Here is a 22,807-nt window from a genome sequence, read left to right on the forward strand (position 1 = left end):
ATTTTTCCCATTTTTTTTACATGTGAAATACAGGTAAAAATGTAGAAATGTAGAATCTATTTTCATTTTGAAAAAAGTAATGCACGAAAATGCAGAAAATTAAAACTGGATATTAGCTAAATTGCGGAAACGTATTACGCCCATTTTGAAAGCCTGTCCAAGGACAAGTCATTTTTAGCCATAGTGAGTCTTACTGCGAAATTCAAATTTTGTTATTATATCAATTCTTATTTCAAATCCAAAACAAAATAGAGCAAGGAAATTACATCAAGTTTTGATTTTTTTTAAATTTTTGTCATGAAATGATTATATTTGTGCTCAATTGATACAACATTTTAAAATCTTGTTATTCAATAGAAATCTGTAAACTTTGCCTTCAAGCGAAAATGCAGAATTTTTCAATAAAGCTTAAGGACTTTGTCAATAACCAATCAACACATGCTCTTCTTTATATATTTTCATTCCAGTCTCATTCATAAATATTCAGTTATTCAAATATATACATTTCAACATGCTTAGATTATTGAATATTCATACTTCCATGCTTGTTACTATTATTGATGATAATGTAAAAGAAGAGAGAGTATTTAAAATATTATAGCACCACACCAAACCATTACACACCACGGTCTGGCTGACTACACCCGTACTATGCCGTCTAGGGAAACTGTCATGATTTATCTTTTTCTCTCTGTACGATCGACTGCGTTTGTGATTAAATTCTTGTTTAACGAAAAGTCGGTTCCTGTCAGGTGTATTAGGTTCACTTACAGACTGTTCTATATCCTGTTCCTATATAACCAAATATTAGGTGTAATAAAATGTTACTACTGTGCAGAAATAAAATACACGAAAACATGCAAATTAGTCTTAGAATTCAAAAGAGGAATAATTGTTTATACTTTTGCAAGTTGTTCTTAAACTTATATATTAAAAAAAAGTGCAAAAGAAAACAAAAAGCAACATTTATTGTCAGCCAAAAAGTCAACTTCAACAATTTGGGCATGAACTCCTGGTCACCATTGCATTATTTGATCGTGATCAAAGCTCAAAACATGATTTTATGAAATACTACATAAAAAAATTGTTGTTCCCCATTTTGATTTTTTCCAAGGGAGACATGATAAGCTTATCACAATCTCGTGATTATTCATGTTATTAGGCATTGCAAAGGTTCTAAATTTTTTACTTGTTTAGAACTCTTCTGGAAGTCCTATGTAAAATGAATTTTCATCTTACACAGCTTATGAAGAAAAGCATGGATGATTGACAAAACTAAAGGAGGTAGTATGCTCAAGGACATTACACTTATCATACAGTGTTGTCATTCTTGTAATGAAATTACCAAATCATCTATCTTTTATTTTTCACAAGGAATCGGATAAATCTCCATCTTAGTTGCAGAGCATAACTATATTTCAAACTTAAATCATTTCATCCTCAGACAAATATTCAAACTACCAATTCATTTTAATTTGAGTTGTTTTCACATTGAAAAAATCTAATGACAGTTTGAATTTGAAATGTTTAACCATCTGGAGAGGAAAAATTTCAATACCCATTCCAACTGCATAAAGGGTTTCATTTTACGTATTAATAGCACATCATTTAAATATACAACGATCAACATCACTTCATGCGTATATAAAATATATTAAGGATGAATTTTAAATCCAAACAAGGGACACACAGTGACACTAATAACTGATAACTGGTATCAAAATGCATCAAATACTACATGCTCCAAATTACATTGAAACTTACATGACTGTCGCAATCATTTTTCTTGGAACCATCATCGCTCATTCTACCACTCTCCTGAAAATATTATACACATTATATTTCTTTATAAAAATAAATTACACAAAATAATTCTTTAATCTTGTAAACAGGGTTTCCCCTGGGTCAAATATTTTTTTCGCCACCTCTTTCGCCAAAACAATATATTTTTTGCCACTTTATTTTTTTTTTTTGCCAAGTACTAGTAACACAAATATATTGAACAACTTTACAAGAAGGGGACCACTTACTTTTAAATATAAAGAAGATATAAGTCCTGGAATATAGAAAATTCTTGGATACCTGAAAGATGTTGTAAAGTTTCTTCAAAATAAAATAATACCCTTTTGTACTAAGAAGTGGTTTTTATAACAAAACAAAAGTTTTTACCACTTGAAATTGATCCCTCATGTAAGGTGTAGTCATTAAATTGAAGGGTTACCGTACTCTCATTCGAGGGGTTGTTCCCAACCTTTTGAATAGATTTCTTCATAACGACAGTTTTCTGTTCTAGACCATCGTAAATAAGTAAAACCATGCTTGTAACAGGTGTGTCACTGTAGTGACTTTAAAGAACCCACTCAAATCAATTATATAAATTAAAGTTAAATGATAAAGCTTTAAACCAGAGACCTTTCTTGCTTTTGAACATTTTTCGTCATAACAACAGTTTTCTTTTCTGGACTATCATTAAAAGAAGGAGAGGAATCGTCAAAATTTTGCATCAAACACGTTCGTCGCAAACTGGTTAATAAATCCTTTATTTGACATGTGACGGACGACATTTAACCATATCATTTTGTCATATAATACAATCAACACCTTTATTAAGTAGTCCTTTGATGTCGACAGCTATAAAATGCAATCAGCTGATTATTGATTTTCTGTCAAAATCTTAACGAGTTCAAGGTGAATTCCGAGTATTGTCTGATCAGGTAAAGTCCGAGAATCCCGAAAAGGTAAATAAACAAGATGGTTGAAAATAAATCGTTATATATATTTCTTTCGCCAAATTCTTTCGCCAATGACGAATTTTAATTGCCACAATTATTATTTTTTCGCAAATTGCGAAAACAGCAACCGCCGGCGGAAACCCTGCTTGTAAACTGTCTTGGATTTACAGCTTATTTCCTAATGCTTGTAGAGTAAAACTTTAGTTGGCTTGCTTGCTTTGTTTGTATAAATGTTTATTTAAGCTTAGTAATTAAGATTGACATCTTTAAACAATATATATAGGCATAGTTAAACCTGTATATATTATATTTAAATTTAATTGGATGTTACCCAATATAATTGTACAATATACAAACAAAGCAAGCAAGATAAACAAAGTCTTGATCTACATGCAGTAGTAAATTAGCTGTAAAACAGACTTTTCAATTTACTAAACACTTTAGATCAGTTTACTGTTTAACCAGATGCTCCGCAGGGCACAGCTTTATACGACCGCAGAGGTCGAACCCTGAATAGTTGGGGCAAGTATGGACACAACATTTAAGCTTGATACAGCTCTGAATTTTGATTGTGATTAAATAGTTGACACAACATAGGTTTCTGACACAGAATGAATTTGGTCTAAGAACTTAAACTTAAAAACTTAAAAATTTTAAATTGGACATTTACCTATTATGGTCCAATATCCAAAATCTAAATACATGGTTAGATTCAGCATATCATAGAACTCCAAGAATTAAATTTTTTATGAAATCAAATAATGTTCAATTTTAGACCCTTTAGACCTCAATGTGGACCAATTTGATAACTGGGCCGAAATAAAAAAAATAATCTCAATACATGGTTAGATTCAGCATATTGAAGAACCCCATTTATTCAAATTTTTGTTGAAATCAAACAAAGTTTAATTTTGGACCCCCGATTTGGACCAACTTGAAAACTGGGCCCATAATCAAAAATCTAAGTACATGTTTAGATTCAGCATATCACAGAACCCCAAGAACTCAATTTTTGTTAAAATCAAATTAAGTTTAATTTTGGACCCTTTGGACCTTAATGTAAAACAATTTGAAAACAGGACCAAAAATTAAGAGTCTAAATTCATGGTTAGATTTGGCATATCAAAGAACCCCAATAATTCATTTTTTGATGTAATTAAACAAAGTTTAATTTTGAACCCTTTTGGCCCCTAATTCCTAAACTGTTGGGACCAAAACTCCCAAAATCAATTCCAACCTTCCTTTTGTGGTCATAAACCTTGTGTTAAAATTTTATAGATTTTTATTTACTTATACTAAAGTTATAGTGCGAAAACCAAATGTCTTCGGATGCTGTTGACGACATCAAGGTCATACCAATATACTACCAAAAAATTATCAATTTTTGCGGTCGTATAAAAATACACCTAATTGCTATTTATATATATCATTATAGGCTTATTTTATTTAGGGGCCAGCTGAGTAACACATAGGGTGCTGAATTTTCCTCACTGTGTTGAAGACCCATTGGTGACCTATGCAGTTGTCTGCTCTTCGGTCAGGTTGTTGTCTTTTTGACCTTTTCCCCCGTTTCTGTTCTCAATTTTATTATGTATTTGCTTACCCCAGATTTCATAGATTCAGCCATATCTTCATTCCCTGCTTTGCCCGCAAAGAAAGGTCTAAAATTAAATAACAATAATTAATTATTATACAGGTATTCCATAATTTTAAAGTATATTTTCTAGAAATCATTCAAAAATGATCTGCATTTTATAAAAACATAATCATATGATAAAAGGTACTCATACTGTGGATTTATTATTATTCGTTGGATACCAATTTTCGTTGATTAAAATGAATTAGTCATCAAGGTTATTTTACTGTAAGATTTTTTTTTATAAAACTCAAGTCTTTTCTGAGACCAACAATTAAAAAATATTTACTGACCCCATTTGGTGTAAAAATAGTGCAAGGAAGGGTCAATACACCTGCATGCAAAAACTATTTGACTTATTATATTCAGGGTTCTGTTGAATTGACCATATCATAACTTAAATAAACACTGACATTGGTGATACAACTCCTACCCCTCAAGTTCTCAATTATTTTTTTACTGTAAGATTTTTTATATAAAACTCAAGTCTTTTCTGAGACCAACAATTGACATATATTTACTGACCCCATTTAGTGTAAAAATAGTGCAAGGAAGGGTCAATACACCTGCATGCAAAAATTATTTGACTTATTAGATTCAGGGTTATGTTGAATTGACCATATCATAACTTAAATAAACACTGACATTGGTGATACAACTCCTACCCCCTCAAGTTCTCAATTATTTTTAAAGCCAGTGAGACATAATCCAACATTAAAGATACACTATATTCCTGTCTCATTATAGGAGTAAATAACATTTGAAACTCAAAATGCAATTCTGACATTCAAATTATTGGTGCTGCTGTGTTACATATTTTCACTTGAGACAATAACTGAAATTTCATATCAGAATTGACATGTTTTGTTGCAGTGTTAAATTTTTTTTTTACATAAATTAAGCTGTTAGTTTCCTGGTTTAAATTCTTTTAAATTTGTCATGTTTGTCATATCTATGACTTTAATATATTGACTATGCTGTATGGGCTTTTCGTTGTTGAAGGCTGTACAGTTCTCTATATTTGTTACTTTTTGTGTTATTTGGTCTCTTGTGAAGAGTTGTCTCATTGGCAAATATACTCTCTTCTTTTTTATATGTTTCTGATAATTTAGTACTTGCTAAATACCACACTTTTGAAATTTTATAGGGTGGAATTGAAAAATTTGGCTTACTCTATCTTGTTTTACAGCTTTTGTAATTCATTATTGAGACATGGTTTTATCAATATCAAAGCCTAGACTAAGTTTTGGAGTTGACACACATTTCAAATGATATCTTAACCTGGCTGTTGAAGTTGGCAGCTTATCTAACATGGCTTGGGATCTACCATTACATAGATTATTGTTGGACTATACATACTTGAGACGTGGTTTTGGAGTGGACATTACACTGACTGTATCTAATTCTGGTCCGCTGTCACTTAGGTCTTCTAATTCATCAAATAATTCATCAATATCTACACTAGCATCAGGATTAGCAATTTCCAGACCATGATCCCCTTCAGATTCTAGACCCTGATAAAGATATCAGAACATTAGCCATTTTTTATATGAAGCATGCTCAAGCTTTAGATTCCAATTTAAGTACTGTAAATTCAGAAATTATAGAGATGTTTTTATTATTGCAAAAAATGCAACATAGTTATAATTGCAATAATTTAAACTCGAGTTTTGGTATTCTTTAAATGAATTTAATAGGATTTTTTCTCAACATGGCAAAGATAAAAATCGCATTTTAGTCTAAAATGACAAAATCAAAATAATAAATGCACGCAATAATTTCTGAATTTACAGTAACACAGAAAAATGCAAAGGCATGATTTTTTTCAATGTTTCTAATAAAAAAAAAATTAATCCCTTGCATATTTAGCCAGTCCAACATATTTTCATGAAAGGTTTATACATAATACAAATATTTCTAGATTTAGAGACAAATTCATATAAACTTTCTTCATGGGTAAAATTGAGAATGGAAATGGTAGCATAGTATACACTGTCACTACCATTTCAACAGGGTAATACATAGGCTGGATTAAAAGATTGTTATTTGTGCTTTATCCTGCTAATCTATTTTAGCATCAGCTGAAAGGTTCAATTGCAAGGTCATCAGACATAACCTATTTTACACAATATACTTTCCAGTATACAAATAATTGTTTAGTATCCTATTTTGTAATGTTTTTCACTGACAACGTACCATTGAGATGTATTTTCCGGAATTTGCTGACTTGCCGAAATGCCATGTGATAATTATCGAAGCACGCTAAACACCATTTCGGTAAAATATGGAATTCACTTTAATTTAATGCTATGATACAGTAAAAATTATATGTTATTTTCTCTAAGTATATAATAATGATATATATACAACTAACCTCCTCTGTTATCCTGAATCTCTTCAGTAATGCTATGAATCTTTGTTTTATATTTCTCTGTTGCTAAAATGCAGATAATTTGAATATTTTTCAGGGAATATTTTAATAATACATCTTATATTATAGAATGCTATGGCTGATGCAACTACAAAAGATTCTGTGATCTGTTACACACAACATACAAAGAAACATACAGCAAAAGCTTCTCTGGCTCCAAAACAGTTGGAATCAGAAAAATCACTATCTACACTAATTTGTTGCCAGTTTGAAAAAAAATAGAAGCCAATTTTGAGCAGGTTAAGGTCTTGATTTCCTCTACCAAATTGAAACTGAGATCAACTTTAATTTCTTATCAATATGAACTGTACATTATTTGAATTTAACCAATGATTTGTCATGCATTGCCTTGTTATTTGATGTTTTTTTTCCTCTTTGAAGAAAAAAATTACAGGTTCAATGACAGTGTTGTCTAAAATTGTGGAACTAATTAGATATAAGAAGATATGAGTATCAAGGAGACAACTCTCCATCCAAGTCTCAATTTGTAAAAGTAAACCGTCATAGGTCAAAGTACGGTCTTCAACACAGAGCCTTGGCTCACATCCAACAGCAAACTATAAAGGGCCCCAAAAAATGACTAGTGTAAAACTATTCAAACGGCAAAAACAATGGTCTAACCTATATAAAAAAACAAAGAACCAGAAACACATATGAATCACATTAACTAACGACATGTTTGCATCTGGCCAAAATCAGAAAACTCTAGCCTTTGATAGTCTTATATGTTTTTTAAACTTTGGTTCATTTATACGTTTCAGAGTTTAGTATGAGGTCCATTTTTGCTGAACCATAATATATTTTTGTATTATTTTGCTGTATTTAAGACCCATTTGTGATTTTTGGGCTGTTTTCTACTTTTCTGTCAAGTTGTATTTTTGACGTATTCCCTTTTTCCATTCTCAATTTCATATCTCAAGTTAAACAAGTTATTTCACCAACTTACCTGTGCTGCTCCAACCCTGCCTCTCGATGCATGTATTTTCCCTCGACTAGATTTCCGAGGCCGCCCAATCAAGACTGGTTCAAAGTCACTTAGTTCGTTATTAGACCAATATTCAACATCATCCTCATTCTCATCATCATCTGAGTCGTTGTCAACATCAGGTGATCGATCTGTTTGGGATTAAAAAGTTATTTGTTAAATACCTGTTGTGACTGTGACTTTGTATTCATGTCCATGATTACACAACACAAAACAGTGTTAACGTTATTTTTTATATTTTAATGTTGTGTGAAAGTGACGTGAGCGGAGAGAGTTGTTTTTGGACGGAAAATGGTTTGAACTGTCTGAGTGTATGCATTGTGTTTTGTATTTCATGTTACGTCTGTATAATTGATGCAGGGTGAATAAATCGTGTTACTTTCTACAAGGATGGTGTTTAGTTATAAATTATAAACGCTCGTATTTCTACGTTTACAGCAATACCCAAGAAAGCAATGTTTGACAAAAATTGAGTCCCTGAATCGTTAAAAGAACAAGTCATACATAGGTAGATGACAGTAATGGAAACTGGTCTATCATTAAGACCATAGGCCCACATGATTTTCTGAAGACTAACAGCATTAAAAAATACATGCTTAGGCCTTCAGCCTTATTCAAAAATAGTGTAAGTATAGACAAATTAATATTTTTTTCATAATTGTTAGATATAGATTATATAGTGATAGATTAAGTTAAACAATCAGAGTTTAAGAATTGGTGTTCTTAAACACTGGTTTAAAAAAAATAGCCTAGAGAATATAAAGAAATAAAAAAAAATGGAAAAACAAAACTAAAAATTCAGGAATTAAAGAAGACAAACTCTTTTTCCAGATCCTCAATCTGATCATTATCTGTGTGCAAATGATTAAATTGCAATGCCATATAATATCTTACCAACTTCTACATCTGATGATATTGTTTTTCTTTGTCCATTTTCTACATGGTCCACTGGTTGACTAGATAATGACACCATTCTCACTTGTGCTACATGTTTGGTGTGTTCTTTGGCATCACTGAATAAATGTAATTCTTTGTCAACATTTTTCTGTAGAACCTGAAATAATTTATGAAAAAAAGTTTTAAAATACTTAATTTCCAGAGCTAAAAATACTTCATATAAAAAAAGAGACATGGTATGATCACTATGATTGCCAATGAGACAATTATCCACCACAGTGCAAACTAGAGGCTCTTTAGAGCCTGTGTCGCTCACCTTGGTCTATGTGCATATTAAACAAAGGACACAGATGGATTCATGACAAAATTGTGTTTTGGTGATGGTGGTGTGTTTGTAGATCATACTTTACTCATCATTCTTGCTACTTACAATTTTCTCTATCTGTAATGAACTTGGCCCTTTAGTTACAGAGGAAAACATTTTGTAAAAACTTACCAAAATTTACCAAATTAATGAAAATGGTTAAAAATTGAATATAAAGGGCAATAACTCTTTAAGGGGTCAACTGACCATTTTGGTCATGTTGATTTATTTGTAGATCTTAATTTGCTGAACATTATTGCTGTTTACAGTTTATCTCTATCTATAATAGTATTCAATATAATAACCAAAAGTGGCTAGATTTCTTTATAAATTACCAATTGGGGGGCAGCAACCCAACAACCAGTTGTCCAATTCATCTGAAAATTTCAGGGCAGATGGGGCAATATGCGCAATTGTTTCTACATAGGCGGTAATGGTAACGTTTTCTTCTGTTGCTCAGCCCATATCATAAACTTGTATATGTATGATGGCTTGTTTCGAAGCTGAGACATTTTTACATATGTGGTTAAATTTTTGGGGTACAAAGTGTGATTCATTTTTCCGTAAATTAGCAAACCCCGAGTATCCTTTTGCGATGTGGCTCCTCATGGTAAAAAATCCCATTTTTGACACAATAAGTTCTTTAAAAATTTAATACTTTTAACACATTTAATGGCTCCATAGTTTTTACACATTTATTCTGTGTTCCCTTACTTTCTAAATTAACACAAATGGTTCAGCTTAGTCACTTGTTTATCATAGAAATGTGTCAAATATCACTACACAGAGATTTTTTGTTTACACGTGACTTTTGAGTTCCTCATTTCAAGGCGCATTAGGGATATTGTCCCAGATAGATTTTTACTAGATAAACATGTTAACCCCCATGTAAGATTTGCTTTAAATGCTTTGGTTTCAGAGTTATAAGCCAAAATCTACATTTTACCCCTATGTTCTATTTTTAGCCATGGTGGCCATCTTGGTTGGTTGGCCGGGTGGGTCACTGCACACATTTTATAAACTAAATATCCTAATTATGATTTTGGCTAAGTTTGGTTAAATTTGGTACAGTAGTTTCAGAGGAAAAGATTTTTGTAAAAGATTACAAAAATTTACGAAAAAAAATGGTAAAAAATTACTATTAAGGGCAATAAGACTGACCATTTTGATCATGTTGTCTTATTTGTAGATCTTACTTTGCTGAACATCATTCCTGTTTACAGTTTATCTCTATCTATAATAATTTTCAAGATAATAACCGAAAACAGACAAAATTTCCTTAAAATTACCAAATCAGGGGCAGCAACCCAACAACCCATTGTCCAATTCATCTGAAAATATCAGGGCAGATAGACCTTGACTTAGTACAATTTGGGCCAGGTGAGCTAAAAATGTATCCTAATATAGCTATTTTTAGCCATGGCGGCCATCCTCTCAAAAAAATGTTTGAAGAAATTTTTTTTTTATTTCTGATATCTGAAATGAGAAAAATTTAACCCCCCCCCCCCCATTTTTTTTTTCACATCCCCCTTTCCCTTTTTCCAAAACTGATCTCAATTCAAATTTCTAATGGAGTTTGCAACAATAACTACTCATTTAAATACATCATAAAATATTAAAATGTAAAATAAAGTGCTTGTTATCACTGAATGGTAAAGATTGTTTTAATTTATCAGTTGGAAGTAAAAGTGAATATACATTGTATATTGTATAAAACAATGATTTAAGTTGATTCAACTACTATTCTGGACAAAGAAAGATAACTCCAATTGAAATATGAATTATATATATTGTATAAAACAATGATTTAATTTGATTCAACTACTATTCTGGACAAAGAAAGATAACTCCAATTGAAATTGCAATTAGATATTTCTTGCTATTGCGCAATACTGTGTAATTGAAAATATTTGCTATTGCACAATACTGTGCAATTGAATATTTCTTGCTATTGCGCAATACTGTGCAATTGAAAATTTCTTGCTATTGCACAATATTGTGCAATTGAAGATTTCTTGCTATTGCTGAATACTGTGCAATTGAAAATTTCTTGCTATTGCACAATACTTAATATAATAATTTTGGATCCTGATTTGAACCAACTTGAAAACTGGGCCAATAATAAAAAATCTGAGTACATTTTAAGATTCAGCATATCAAAAAAGCCCAAGAATTCAATTTTTGTTAAAATCAAACTTAGTTAAATTTTGGACCCTTTGGACTTTAATTTAGACCAATTTGATAATGGGACCAAAAATTAAGAATCTACATACACAGTTAGATTTGGCATATCAAAGAACCCCATTTACTCAATTTTTGATGATATCAAACAAAGTTTAATTTTGGACCCCAATTTGGACCAACTTGAAAACTGGGCCAATAATAAAAAATCTGAGTACATTTTAAGATTCAGCATATCAAAGAACCCCAAGGATTCAATTTTTGTCAAAAACTAAGTTTAATTTTGGACCCTTTGGACCTTAATGTAGACCAATTTGAAAATGGGACCAAAAATTAAGAATCTACATACACAGTTAGATTTGGCATATCAAAGGAACCCCAATTATTCATTTTTGATGAAATCAAACAAAGTTTAATTTTGGACCTTTTGGCCCCTTATTCCTAAATTGTTGGGACCAAAAAGAAAAATGCTTATTTGGGCCCCAAATTCCTAAACTGTTGGGATATCAACTCCCCAAATCAATACCAACCTTCCTTTTGTAGTCATAAACCTTGTGTTTAAATTTCATAGATTTCTATTTACTTAAACTAAAGTTATTGTGCAAAAACCAAGAATAATGCTTATTTGGGCCCTATTTTGGCCCCTTATTCCTAAACTGTTAGGACCAAAACTCCCAAAATCAATCCCAACCTTCCTTTTGTGGTCATTAACCTTGTGTCAAAATTTCATAGATTTCTATTTACTTAAACTGAAGTTATTGTGCGAAAACCAAGAAAATGCTTATTTGGGCCCTTTTTGGCCCCTTATTCCTAAAATATTGGGACCAAAACTCCCAAAATCAACCCCAACCTTCCTTTTGTTGTCATAAACCTTGTGTTAAAATTTCATTGATTTCTATTCACTTTTACTAAAGTTAGAGTGCGAAAACTAAAAGTATTCGGACGACTCAAGACGATGCAAGACGATGACGACGACGCCAACGTGATAGCAATATACGACGAAAATTAAAATGTTTGCGGTCGTATAAAAATAATAAGACACCCATTAGATTAATAGTAGATGGTGGACAAGGTAGTGGACAAATATTATTTTACAAAGAAATTGTATTTCCCATCAAGTCACCAACAGCTTTTCTAAAGAATACTAGGTATCAATTACCCTATTAAAAGTGGCAAATGTATATATGAAGTTAGTCCATGGTGACAAATTTAAAGTTATCTAAGTTGTTCATTCACATGGATCATTAGTTTGTTAACTGTTGATGTTGTGACTTTAAACCCTACTTGTTGTGAAGTGTGTTTGTCTCCAATCTGAACTAAAAAGGAATGACAGTTTTCCTGCCAAAGGTGGTTTCCTGGCATTCTCCACTAAAAGAAACTGGCTGCCAACAGACCGAAATTTAATCTGAATTATTAGTATTCCTGTCATGTTATAGTGCATGACAAAAACTCATTATCAATATCCATTTCATCTAACAGCTTGGTTTAAATGATTACTACAATGCAATAGCAGTATAAAAGTGTAACAGTACAGATTATTTTAAGTTTGTCCCGAGTCACTTTCAAGATGAAGTTGACACACTACATGTTTGTATTGACACTATCATTAATTGCAGAAATGGTAATGGGATCATGTGACACTAAATTAGGTAAATAAAATTAACTCTTTTTCAGCTATTTAATGAGATAACAAGAAAAAAAAAAATTATAAAGTACTAATACATATTTACTGGATAATAGACAGTGCTTCAAATTTACTATTTATTGCCGTTTCCAACTTTAAAAAGCTAAAAATAATATTTTTTCCAATTTTATCATAATGAACTCACCATTTAAGTGAGTTCACTATAACAATAAATACCAGAAAACATTAAGCATATAAGTTGAATTATAAACTAAACACTTTTATATCAAAACATTATTTGACACAATATTTATTTTCAGAGTGTTCGATTCTTGGTGATCTCCTAGAAATGGCCATGAAACATAAACACGATAAAAGTCCAGGTAAGTTTTATAACTTATTATTATGATTATCATTTAAGAATTGAATGCTTCTTTTTGTAAATTTATTGGGGTGTAAAAGCGTTGACCGAAGTACATTTTGTATGAAGCGCAGAAGCGCTTCATTCTAAAAATGTACGCACGGTCAACGCTTTTACAATCCTATAAAGTTACAAAAAGAAGCATTCAATACTTATAATTACATTTTTTAGCTAGGATTATAAAAACACGATTTTCATGAAGTTAAATTTTTAAATTTACCTGTGCACTTTATTGTGGGACCTCGTGTCATCATGAATGAAATGTTATTGTCTCATGCAACTGCTTACAGAATAATATGTGATGTGCAATTCGCCAATCAGAATAACGTATTATAATGAAATATACATCTAATGTAATTATTAACTTGTTCAAAGACTTGTTTGTTACATTTGACAATATGCTACTGTTGAGTTTTATCTTTAGTGTCATTTAAGTTTACAGGTTCATGAACTAAATAATGGATGTTACTGAATTCAATTTTCTTTTTTGTACACACTAACAAACTTATTCTTATACACTTGACACACAGAAATAGAATTTAGGAATAACAGTACTGTAGTTGAAGAGTTGCCACCGTCAATTGTTGATTTGACAGTCGCAAATGCAGTTTTACTGGCGACACATAGTGGAGACAGTAAAACAGATATTTGAGACCTTCAAATCAAAATTGATGGTAGTAAATCTTTAACTACAGTACTGTTATTCCGATTCTAATGCATTACAAAAAAGAAATGATACGTTAAAGCTTGAAAAAAAATATAAATTTGACATACAAACGAATTTCACAAAACTTCATAAATGATTTATGCGCAAGGACATCATGGCTAAACCGTGAGGTTATACAAATGAAAACTTACAAACTGGATGTTAATATGTTACACCTACAATTCAAATTTAGATAAAATTATATTAAAAAGGTGTTATTTGATTTTTGATATTATTGTAGTAATCAAACATTTGTTCAATTCAAAATGGCAGGTCCCTCCTTATTAACGCCTGGTCAACTGTGGATTTGAAGGTAAGTTTTAGCCAATGAAAAAAATTGTTACCTAAAAATTGCATTAGAATAATAAATTGATGTTTTAAATATTTTCTCTATATAATGGCTCACACTTCATGCAATTTTGGTTATTTTCAAGATGTGAAAATAATTGTCATTTCTTTATTTTTTTAAACATGTACATGTTATATCTATTTTAGATAAGGTCTGTCAGTGTCAAAGTAGAACCAAAATCCCAGCATTTTCTTCAGTACTGACTCAACCACAAACCCCTGGAGACAATGGCGTTATCAAGTTTGACAAAGTTGTCACCAATATACGCAATGGCTACAACCCAACCACTGGTATTTTTACTGCACCTGTTGCTGGAGTTTATCAGTTTTCTTATACAGTCATGTCTGATAATGGAAAATATCTGCATGTCTACCTGTCTCATAATAATACCAAACAACAAAGTGTTTGGCTGAAAGGTTCTACTTATACGACAGGAACAGCCAATATTATATTAAAGCTGAAGAAAGGAGACCATGTTGAAGTAAAGTCCCATGGCAGTCATACAATTCACAGTGATACAAGTAACTTGTATAGCTCATTTTCTGGCTATCTCATAGCACAATAAAAGAAATTAAACTATAAGTGTATTGTTAAATTATAAATGAAGATTTAATGACAGTTTTTAAAGTTTGTGTCTTTTAAACCTTTACAAAAATGGTTTTTGCAAGGGTATGAAATGACAATTATTTAATCCTGTATGTCCATTTGAAGGCAAGACTACTATGAAACATCATTGATAGGTCTGTGTCAGAGTTTTTGTGATAAAGGAGTTTGAAAACCTAGAATTTTATCGCAAAAAAAGTATTTGTCATGATTGTTTTTATAAAAAGTATGTGAGAAGAAACATTGAGCTAAAAAGCCTTAATTCAATAAAAATGTCTGAACTTACACTCCAAATCAAACATCAACTTTAAAAGAATCATGTATGGGTTTTGCTCATTGTTGAGGGCCGTACAGTGACCTATAGTTGTTAATGTCTGTGTCATTTTGGTATTTTGTTGATAGTTGTCTCATTGGCATCATACCACATCTTCTTTTTAATATGTTGTAACATAGGAAATGAAAAAGCTGGAATTTTTGGAGCTGATATAAAAAATGTGTACCTGATCCATGTTCACTTGACCAATGGCCAGAATTCTGTAACCCAGAATTGATCTATTTTTATATTTCTTTCTCCTCTGTAGCATCACTTGCAAGTTATTACCATCTCTCTTCAGGTAATGGGGATACTGCAAAATATATTTGGATACACACATACATGTACACACATATATAACATACATATATATGCAATATGGTTTACGTACAGAGAGAATATTTATTTTCAAGAAATAGATTCAGAAATTTTTGTGATGTTCTTATTATTGCACAAATTGCAACATTACAGGTATCAAGAAAACAAAATCTTGAATTTTCAAATTTTGATAGCATTATTTGTATGGAGCATTGAGGGGGTTGGAGGGGTCGGGATCCCGAAATCACTTGCTCAAAAACATATAATCTTGAGGTCCCAAATTTAAGAAATTTAAATCCCAACATCCCCAAATTAAAAAAAAACAATTCCTGAATCCTGAAATCCTGAGCTTAAAAACCCAATCCCAATGTCCGAAAAAGGTCCTGCCCCTCCTTCAGCCATGTGTGGCATCCTAATTATTCACTTAGTATGACAAAGTTCCTTCAACAATTACATATTGAAAAGTTTAAAGTTTTATGGAACAAGTACATGTAGTAAGTGTATCACACATTTTAACTCATTACTGTCACGAGGATGACCAATACTACTGTATATACATTTTTGTACTATAAAACAAACTTTATATCTATTACCAAAATATTTGTTTGAAAAATACAGATAGACACAGCGATAACAACCCAATTTTTTCCCTGAGGGTTTAAGAATGGTGGTGCCCACATGCATTTAATTGAGACTCAAAATTGAAATGCCTATTACTCCATAAGTCACAATCATTTCAGTCAATCTTCCATCCAAACATTGATAATATGAACTTACCTGTAATGAGAAGGACAAGTCCAATTCTGTATCTAATAATCCATTAGCAGGAACTGATATCTCATTGGATCGTAATATTCTTTTAGAACCCTGAAAAATAGATACATTGGTTGTATTACAATGTACAACAAACTGAGAGTTTTTTTTTTTAATAATTTAATTTATTGTTCAATAACTTCTTTTCAAAAATTAAACATAATAACTACATGTAACATCTTGATTAAGATTATTATTTGTGAGACAAGTCAGTATCAGTGGCAGATCCAGGGCGTTGGACACCCCCCCCCCCCCCCCCCCCCCTCCCTTTTTTTTGCCGATCAATGTATTTGAGTGGGGACATATAGTTGGAACCCCCCCTTTTTTTGTCCTGGGATGGGACCCTCCCTTTTTAAAATAGCTGGATCCCCCCCTGATTATTGTTTTTATTTCAACAGTCTTTTTAAAAAGGACTTTACCGATGGCGCAAAAAGAGAAGAAATGGCTGTGTACGCAGTCAAAATACTGAAAAATAAATAAAACTTATAACAGTATAATATTTATCTAAAATCAATATGTTTTGAAAAAAAAACATGCATTCACTGATTAAGCATGATTTACTTAATCTCTTCCACTTTTTCTACAGACTTTACCTTTAATACATACAAAGGTTCCAAAACATACACCTGAACCACTAGATACATGTAAATATTGATCCCTGCACAATTTTTTTTCAAATGAAGTAACTAACTTAAATAACTTAAAAAACCTTGAAAATTCAAGCCACAAATGTGTTCTGGTGATTGAATTCTATCATGACGTCGAAGATCTTCATGAACTCAACCTTAAATCATTATTGATCAAGATAATAGAAAACTTCATCTAACCAACTATGTTTTCTTTATTTTCACATGAATCTATTCCTAAATCTTATATATGAAGAAAATAAACTTTTATCAGATTTATGAATGAACAACTACAGGTACCCATGTTGAAATGGGGTAATTTCTGGGGGGAAATGCATCATAGGACATTGTGAATGTGATATGAAAATATTTGCCTTGAGACACACAAAAAATATTTTTGGTATATGGATTTTAAACATCACACACAATTTTTTATACTATGTATTTCAATGTTTTGTGACTTAACAAGTGTTTAATTATTATCAGATGCATCTATATCTTTATCTTTTATGACACTTGGTGGTAATTATACAAATTGGTTGTATACATATACATTGTACTGACGATCTTCTGTGGTAAAAGGGATGATGTTTCCAGTTGCACCACAACATAACCTTATCATATTCACAACTCATTTTTTTATGATGATACATTTATAGAAATTGATTATTTTTTTTTGCCATTTTCAACATACCTGGACTCATTAAATTAAAATTCATTTCACAACATGTATATTGAGTAATTTACCTGCATTTTAACAGCAATAATAACTGTTGCCAAATCATTTTCAAGTGCCTTTAAAACCTGCAACCTGTCAAGGGTTAAACTGCACAATCTGTAAAAGGAAGTAAATGTTTATAGTTCAATATTGAAAGTCAGTTAGAAACAGATACAGCCTAACTGATATTACTAAATGTAATATACATGTTTCTCTAATTCTATTGAAAAATATCTTTTTCCAAACCCATTGTATAAAAAAAATTTAAACCGTGTGGTTGCCGGTGATCTCAGAAAATGATTGGTTGAATCACAGGGTCATATTCTTTCTCAGCTCCCTGATATGATCAAAATGTCCTAACAGGTGTTAATGGAATTGACAACCTTGTGGATAGTGGAAGGCATTCGAAGGGGATTTTGAAAAGGAAATTTATCTTTTAATCATTAGAGAAACAGATTATTACATAGTAAGATATCCAATCTCCATAGTTAAATTTATAAGTTAAATTATAAATTAAACTATGTTGATTGAATAAATCTGATAATCCACTTGTATCAATGTAATAGTCTATATACATGATATATATATGTTTAAAAACAAAAATGAGTTCATAAAATTGAAAATGGAAATGGGGAATATGGACCATAATTTGCTATTGGGCTCCGTTTCCTATAGTATAACTATAGAAAAGTGATAAAATGTGAATTACTGTAAGAAAAGTTGTAACTACATCTAAAGATGCCATTATTTTTATCAACATACAAGTGTATGCTACTCTTCCCTAGAAAAAAAATTGAAATATACGAATTTCAAAGATTCTACAACCGTATTTTTGTGTCGTTTCTCACGTTACTTTTTGCTTCCGAAGAGCATAACGCGGACTGATTTATAGATAATCGTCACCGGCAAATTCGTAACTTTTGCTTTCAAAAAATAAAGAACATCGACCAATAAGAATAGTCAGCAGAAAATGCCGAGAATTATAAGTATTTCTGTAGCAGGTGTGAGAACAGTGGCGTGACTTTGGAGTCCGATTTCGTAACGCATATTTTAGATGATGTAACCTGCTTTGTTGTAATAGAATTCTTTATAACAATATGCAAATATGAACTCTCGCGAGATGTTCAAACAGGTAAATCAGAGAGGATTTACATTCTAGTTCTGTTCTTCGTAATAATTCAGTTAGAAAATGACGTTATCGTTATGCGTTACATTTCACACGAAACATAAGTCCAGTTATTTCCTTTTTTTTAATTAAAATTGTTTGTCTATTCATTTCCGGTCATACGTGAAACATGTGACTAACATGTGATCACACCATTACGGCCTGATTTACGAAATACTAGGTCTAAACATCGTTTTTGTTTCCAACGGGATGTTAGCAAACATAATCTGTAGACTTGTTTCGTCTTGTTTAAAAGAGGAAAATACAATTTTCAAAGAGAATCCGCCGGGGGTCTATTATTTTTCCTATGTGCATAATGTTACATACGATCCTGTGTGAAAATAAATGCCCAATGACTTGACAAAATCGATTTCAGATTTGACAGACGTTAGAACACACTTTGTTTCCCGATAATGATGTAAAGAGTCTTTGGAAAATTCAATCGAAATTACGTCTCTTAGCATTGTACCAATGCTCGTTGGATTGATTTTACTTCAGCAGTAAATATTACTGGATATTTTAGGTGAATAAATATAATTTAATAAAAAATACATGTAAATATACCGTTACACTTGGAATGTACAAAGTTGGTATCTTGTCACAATTTTTAATTTTTTTTTTTTATTAATGTTCTGCAAACACTTATCAGAAACGCAATAAACTTGTCAAAGGAGAAGTAAATTTTTACCATGCATGACTTGAAAGGAAGTACTTTATTGATTTTAGCCCACTAAAGTAGGTTAAAATGTGGAAACCATGTAGATGGTGTACAGGTCACAAATATCACATGGTGCCTATTTTAAAGATTTTAATTCCAAGTTAAAAGTTTTTTTCTTTACTGGAGTTAAAGAATTTTACATTGCCAATGATTTGGAATAAATTGTATATAACTGGAATTTCAAAACCAAATATAAATACATTTTTTTGGCTTAAACATCAAGATACAAGGATTATGGTATCCTGTATCAATGAAGAAAAGTGGAAATTTCTGAATAAATTGTACTAGTTGTTTTCAAAACAAGCACATATTTAGGAGTTTTATAATACTGTTACATTAAAGATGGATTTTAAGAAAAAGTATACTGTTCAGATTATTTTAAGCAGATTTTGCAATAAAATAAAACTTAAAAATTGCTTTCGGTTTCTTATGGTTTCCTGTCGCGTTTAAAAAATACTTTAATTAAACATTGAAAATACATTTTAAATATTAACATGAAGCAAGTAACACTTGTAATGGTGTTCATTTATGTCTTTTGAAATATACTGTGCAAAATAAAGGAAATAAAGATTGGTTTCCTGTTAGGTTTCCTGTCACGTAAATGGTGAATCAAAATGTATTAATTTTTTCTTGAAAAACTCAATTGTTCCATTAATACTATTCTAACACCAACACAACCCACAGAATAAAATTTAAAGTTTTAGAACTTATAAAAAAGGATACCAAAAGAAACCAAAGGCCGAATACCAAATTATGGTCCATATGTCAAAGAGACAACAACCCGACCATATAAAAAACAACAGCAGAAGGTCACCAACAGGTCTTCAAATTGTAGCGAGAAATTCCCGCACCCAGAGGCGTCCTTCAGCTGGCCCCTTAAAAAATATATACTAGTTCAGTGATAATGAACGCCATACTAATTTCCAAACTGTACACAAGAAACTAAAATTTAAAAAATACAACTTAGTACACATGTGCCCTACTGGCACTATCCTTTTCTATGTTCAGTGGACTTGGGTCAAAAATCTAATTTATAATTTGGCTTTTAAATTAGAAATGTAGTATCATAGCCTCATAGGGAACATGTGTACTAAGTTTCAAGTTGATTGGACTTCAACTTCTTCAAACTCTACCTTGACCAAAAACTCTAACCTGAAGCTGGACAGACAGACAGACGAATGAACAGACTGATAGAAAAACAAATGCAGACACGAAAACATAATGCCCCTCTACTATCGTATGGAGTATAAAAGACCTGCTGGAGGTAAATCACTGCTAGCACTGCAAGCAGTAATCATCTCTAGAAATAAGTATCAATTTGTAAAGTTTCAGAGTACAAGAGGAAAGGCTGTGAATTTTATAGAAAAATTCCCTATGTTTAGCATTGAACCAACAAAATTGAGACATAATCCTAATAATTATCAAGGTTCAATATATCTATAGTTAGCTCATTTGACAACTGTTTGATGTGTACATAAATAATATGATGATATGGATAAAAAGATACATGTACATGAACATTTGAAATTTGATCAAAGATATATGTTAACAATGATTAAGATAATCTATGTTCAAATAGCTTAACCAATTAACTCATTTGTGGTGAGTCAGAATAACAGCCAACAGGAATTTTAGATAAATTAAATATAGGAATGTTAAATAAATTAAATCAATTCAATTAATCATCATCTTTTGATGATGCATCATTCGTTCTTATATCTAAATCTGCGACAGCGTATCTATATGTTCAAATGATGTTGTTTTAATTCAAATAAATGAACAGAGTTCCAAGGTCCCCCACCTTGCATTTTTTTATCTATCCAAGGTACATTTACAATCCCTTTGTTTAAATGTACATTGAACAATAAAATATTTTGAATTGAACATTTACAAGGGCAATAACTCAAGAAATCACTTTTTCTTATTAGCACTAACATAAACATGATAAAGCCCTTTCAAAATGAAAGATAAATTTAGTTTATCAATAGTTGACAAATGATAGTATATGAACTTTATTGTTTATAAATTTATCTTCTGAACACTTTTTTCCCTAGATGTCGTTTTTTTTCCTTCTTGTTGCTTCTTGTCCCTAAATAGTGAGACCTCAAAACAACTGTGTTCTCTGGCCAATATCAATAGAAGTAACAACTACTTCCTCTTTCTGAGGTAGCACCGATCCCTTATAAGATTAAGGTGACTCTTGCCTCGTATTAGCCTATACAAATATTCATGTATGCCAGTGCAAGTCAGACTTGAAATGTGTGTAAACATACACAGCTTGACTGCAAGTGCAAGCCTCAGCAGATCTCTTTTCTCATTATCTTAAACTTTAAGGGAAAAGTCTTGATTGTGAACTTTTCACCCATATTACTACAGAATGTCTTCACAAAGAACAAAGTCGATCAAATTATGCACTATTCACACTTTAACATGCAAGAAATAATAGATGAACAGCAGCATCAACAACAGTCAGAATCAGAGAATCGAACATTGACAAAAAGTTGCAGACTACGATAACTGTTTGCAGCGACATGTATATGTAACAAAAAATTTGTTCCGGCGTGACATTTGTTCCGTCGGAACAAATTTCATAGGAAATAAGTTCCATCGGAACTTATATCACAGAAAATTTGTTCCAGCACTATAAAATTTGTTCCGGAACTAATTTTTTAACTAAATGTAAAATAAGTTCCGGAACAAAAATCACAGCTCCATGAGTTTTGTTCCAATATTAAAAAAAAAATAAGTTCCTTGGATATTAGTTTTTCACGAAATTATTTTTCAGGAATCAATGAAAATGTTCTGCTCGGACCTATTTCACAGAAAATAAGTACCTTTAACCTATTGCACAGCGAAATATTTTCTTGTTACACTTAAAAATTATATAAATGCAAGCTGGATGCTGTACTATGCTTGCATGGGGTACATTTGCAATTAAGGCATGACTGTAGGATGAAGATAAGAAATAAAAGCGATGATAATGTATCATTATTTGTATCTACAATGTATGTATTATCATTTATGTAGTATTCAACCTCCTTGTTTCCTGCTGATCTGTCGTGTGTGTTCTAATCATACATGTACCTAGCTATGGTCATTACACAGTTTTAAAAGAGTGTGTCTTTTGTTTCTTTATGCCATTAAATTAATTGATCAGTTACATTGTCCTTTTCAAATTAGTACAAATGTTCAACTTTAACTATAATA

General features: G+C 31.3%; 2 protein-coding genes across 11 annotated transcripts in view; one reads left to right on the forward strand and one right to left on the reverse strand.

Annotated features, from left to right (window-relative positions):
• The window catches only part of LOC139516517 (phosphofurin acidic cluster sorting protein 2-like), a 47,856-nt gene that overhangs the window by 24,323 nt on the left and 726 nt on the right, over window positions 1-22,807 (reverse strand). For 5 of the 10 annotated variants that reach the window (XM_071306673.1, XM_071306674.1, XM_071306675.1 and 2 more), the window contains exons 2-11: window positions 17,747-17,834; window positions 16,338-16,427; window positions 15,430-15,555; window positions 8,679-8,838; window positions 7,746-7,915; window positions 6,743-6,805; window positions 5,728-5,882; window positions 4,336-4,393; window positions 1,765-1,818; window positions 625-792 (exon numbers count right to left, since the gene is read on the reverse strand). In XM_071306673.1, the coding sequence (XP_071162774.1) occupies window positions 625-792; window positions 1,765-1,818; window positions 4,336-4,393; window positions 5,728-5,882; window positions 6,743-6,805; window positions 7,746-7,915; window positions 8,679-8,838; window positions 15,430-15,555; window positions 16,338-16,427; window positions 17,747-17,834 (1,132 nt within the window). The remainder of the gene's footprint in view (window positions 1-624; window positions 793-1,764; window positions 1,819-4,335; window positions 4,394-5,727; window positions 5,883-6,742; window positions 6,806-7,745; window positions 7,916-8,678; window positions 8,839-15,429; window positions 15,556-16,337; window positions 16,428-17,746; window positions 17,835-22,807) is intronic. The other 5 variants (XM_071306678.1, XM_071306680.1, XM_071306679.1 and 2 more) reach the window with 1 other exon arrangement.
• Window positions 12,771-14,906, forward strand: LOC139516521 (complement C1q-like protein 3). The gene is made up of 3 exons (XM_071306683.1): window positions 12,771-12,875; window positions 13,171-13,233; window positions 14,473-14,906. Exons 1-3 carry the CDS (start codon window positions 12,794-12,796, stop codon window positions 14,889-14,891), a joined length of 564 nt encoding a protein of 187 aa, XP_071162784.1. The 5' UTR covers window positions 12,771-12,793; the 3' UTR covers window positions 14,892-14,906.

Source organism: Mytilus edulis, chromosome 3 (genome assembly GCF_963676685.1).
Source record: "Mytilus edulis chromosome 3, xbMytEdul2.2, whole genome shotgun sequence".
In the NCBI taxonomy this organism is placed as follows: domain Eukaryota; kingdom Metazoa; phylum Mollusca; class Bivalvia; order Mytilida; family Mytilidae; genus Mytilus; species Mytilus edulis.

Excerpts from the sequence above, each read along its gene's own strand:
- LOC139516521 (XM_071306683.1), top strand. The coding sequence starts at position 12,794 with ATGAAGTTGACACACTACATGTTTGTATTGACACTATCATTAATTGCA. Across the intron at positions 12,876-13,170 it reads ATCATGTGACACTAAATTAG|AGTGTTCGATTCTTGGTGAT; the intron begins GTAAATAAAATT and ends ATTTATTTTCAG. Across the intron at positions 13,234-14,472 it reads TAAACACGATAAAAGTCCAG|ATAAGGTCTGTCAGTGTCAA; the intron begins GTAAGTTTTATA and ends TATCTATTTTAG.